At 32.3% G+C, this 2,037-nt stretch overlaps 1 protein-coding gene across 1 annotated transcript; it reads left to right on the top strand.

The window, feature by feature from the left end:
* Positions 1-348: 348 nt before the first annotated feature.
* LOC124944127 lies at positions 349-1,836 on the top strand. Its single transcript, XM_047484601.1, has 2 exons — positions 349-690; positions 1,521-1,836. The coding sequence occupies exons 1-2, from the start codon at positions 360-362 to the stop codon at positions 1,535-1,537; spliced, it is 348 nt and encodes a 115-aa protein (XP_047340557.1). The 5' UTR covers positions 349-359; the 3' UTR covers positions 1,538-1,836.
* Positions 1,837-2,037: the final 201 nt, after the last annotated feature.

Raw genomic sequence — 2,037 nt, 5'->3', positions numbered from 1 at the left:
AAAAAAAATAGAGGTATATAATTTTAACGTTTAAAATTAATTAATGTAAACTAATTTCTTTTATAATTTAAGGCGATCTAACTTTGATTTTTTTTTTAAACAATTATTGTCACTTAAACTATCTTAATGTATGTTAACTTAAAATTAATATTTCTAATTTATAAATAGGTCTATGGCTTAATTTGAAATAAAAAATTTCAAATTTTCAAATTTAATCTATAAATTAATATGAAAATGGAACCAATCACAAATGCATAATATTTTAAAATAATCCTTGGTAATATACATTGGTACAAGTGTTTGCATATATAAAGCCTCCTTTATCCTTGTAGGGGAAGATCGGAGAGATATCGATAGAAATGGTTGGGCAGATGAATGTGAGGTACTTTAGGGCATTAGTGACAGTTATAACGGTGATTGTGACGGTGGAAATGAGTGGCGGCGCCACCAGCTCCTCCCCGAGCCCATCGGATTGTCGAAAGGAGAGAACGGTGGCAATCATGGCCTGCAAACCGGTTGTTTATGGAATGCCTCCATCTCCTTATTGTTGTCACCGGGTAAGAGTTACCCATGTTGATTGTGTATGCCCCGAGATTACGCCCAAGTTGGCGGCGCTTATTGATGTCGAGAGATCTGTTCAGCTCATTGAAGGTTGTGGCCGAAGAGTTCCTCACAACTACAAATGTGGAAGTATGTGTTTAAACTATTATCTCCATTTTATTAATTAATCCATATTTTTTAGAACATAACGAAGTTGATATGACAAAACCTAACCAAACGAAATCTAAACTACATGGTAGAGCACATTAACTCATCTTAACATGTTAATGAGTTCGAGATTGACACTCGGACCATTTAGAAATAATTAAATTAATTTTTGTGGAGCTCATAGCCTGCGAAACGCAGAAATTCATATCCTTAAGGTTATGGGTTAGAATCTCTATACAGGGATTTTTTTTAAAATTGATTGGTTAATTCCAATTTTGTTGAAATTATTCGACTTTAAGTTGTTTTATTTTTCACCTGAAAGAAAAGGTTTTAAACAATTTGATTGAGCCTGTTTTCGAACCTTTCACTTTTTAAGGACTCGATACTATGTGATCTATCTAAGATTAAGACGAAACTTGGGTAAAAACTAAGGGGAGATCCAAACCGACTAATGTTGAGATATTAGCGATCGATGAGTTGGGTTAAGGAATGAAATGTCACTCGAACTCAGGAAAGGAAACGATTGACCGAATAGGGTTCTCAATTCCGTATAGTTGTTTATGCTTGTGCCTCTACCAGGGTGTCTACTCAACTCAAATCATCGGCTAAGTGTTACTTTTATTGAAGTAGTGTGTTACAACCAATAAATATGGTACTAACATCACTATCGATTAAACAAAATGAAAAAGAAAAAATATTTAATATAGTAGTAAGTTACATATCAATGCCAAAAAAACAAATTAAAACTGCTTATCATGGTTTTTTTTGAATTTTTAGCCGGTTTAATTTAAATAAATATTTTGAATTTGCAGGTATCATCACTCCTTAAAGATTGATCAATTTGTGCATCATGGATTGATGAGTGGAGAACTAGCTATAGAGTGTTTCATTTAAGAATTTGTTGTCATAGTAGTAATTAATTAGAATTTGGGCCGGTTTGGATTTGACACTTTTAAGAACGGAATTATAGATAGACCACTTTTTATTTTAATAGTGCAAATCATTTCAATTTGAGTGTCGTTTTCATTTCATTTCATTTTCTAAAACAAAATTATGTAATATCGTAAACTATACGGTAAAAGGATATTTAGTGGGTTTACCTACTAACATATATATCTTTTCTAGAATCAATAGAACCTAGCTAAATGTGAAAGCAAGAAAATTCGGTCAATAAACGAGGGCTGGACCGGCCGGCTGGTTTATTATAATTTATGGGGCAATCCTTAAATTTTAACAAAAATCACTACAATGAATATAATACCATTTACTTGAGGAATTATTTTTGCTAGAATATTGTTTTAGTGATACCAGTGGGATATTTGAATTAGT

This window comes from Impatiens glandulifera, chromosome 6, assembly GCF_907164915.1.
Source record: "Impatiens glandulifera chromosome 6, dImpGla2.1, whole genome shotgun sequence".
In the NCBI taxonomy this organism is placed as follows: Eukaryota; Viridiplantae; Streptophyta; class Magnoliopsida; order Ericales; family Balsaminaceae; genus Impatiens; species Impatiens glandulifera.
Note: the sequence above shows the minus strand (reverse complement) of the source record. Positions and strands in the feature narration are given on the sequence as shown.

Bases quoted from the DNA above. Each gene is read 5' to 3' on its own strand.
- LOC124944127 (XM_047484601.1), top strand. From the start codon at position 360: ATGGTTGGGCAGATGAATGTGAGGTACTTTAGGGCATTAGTGACAGTT.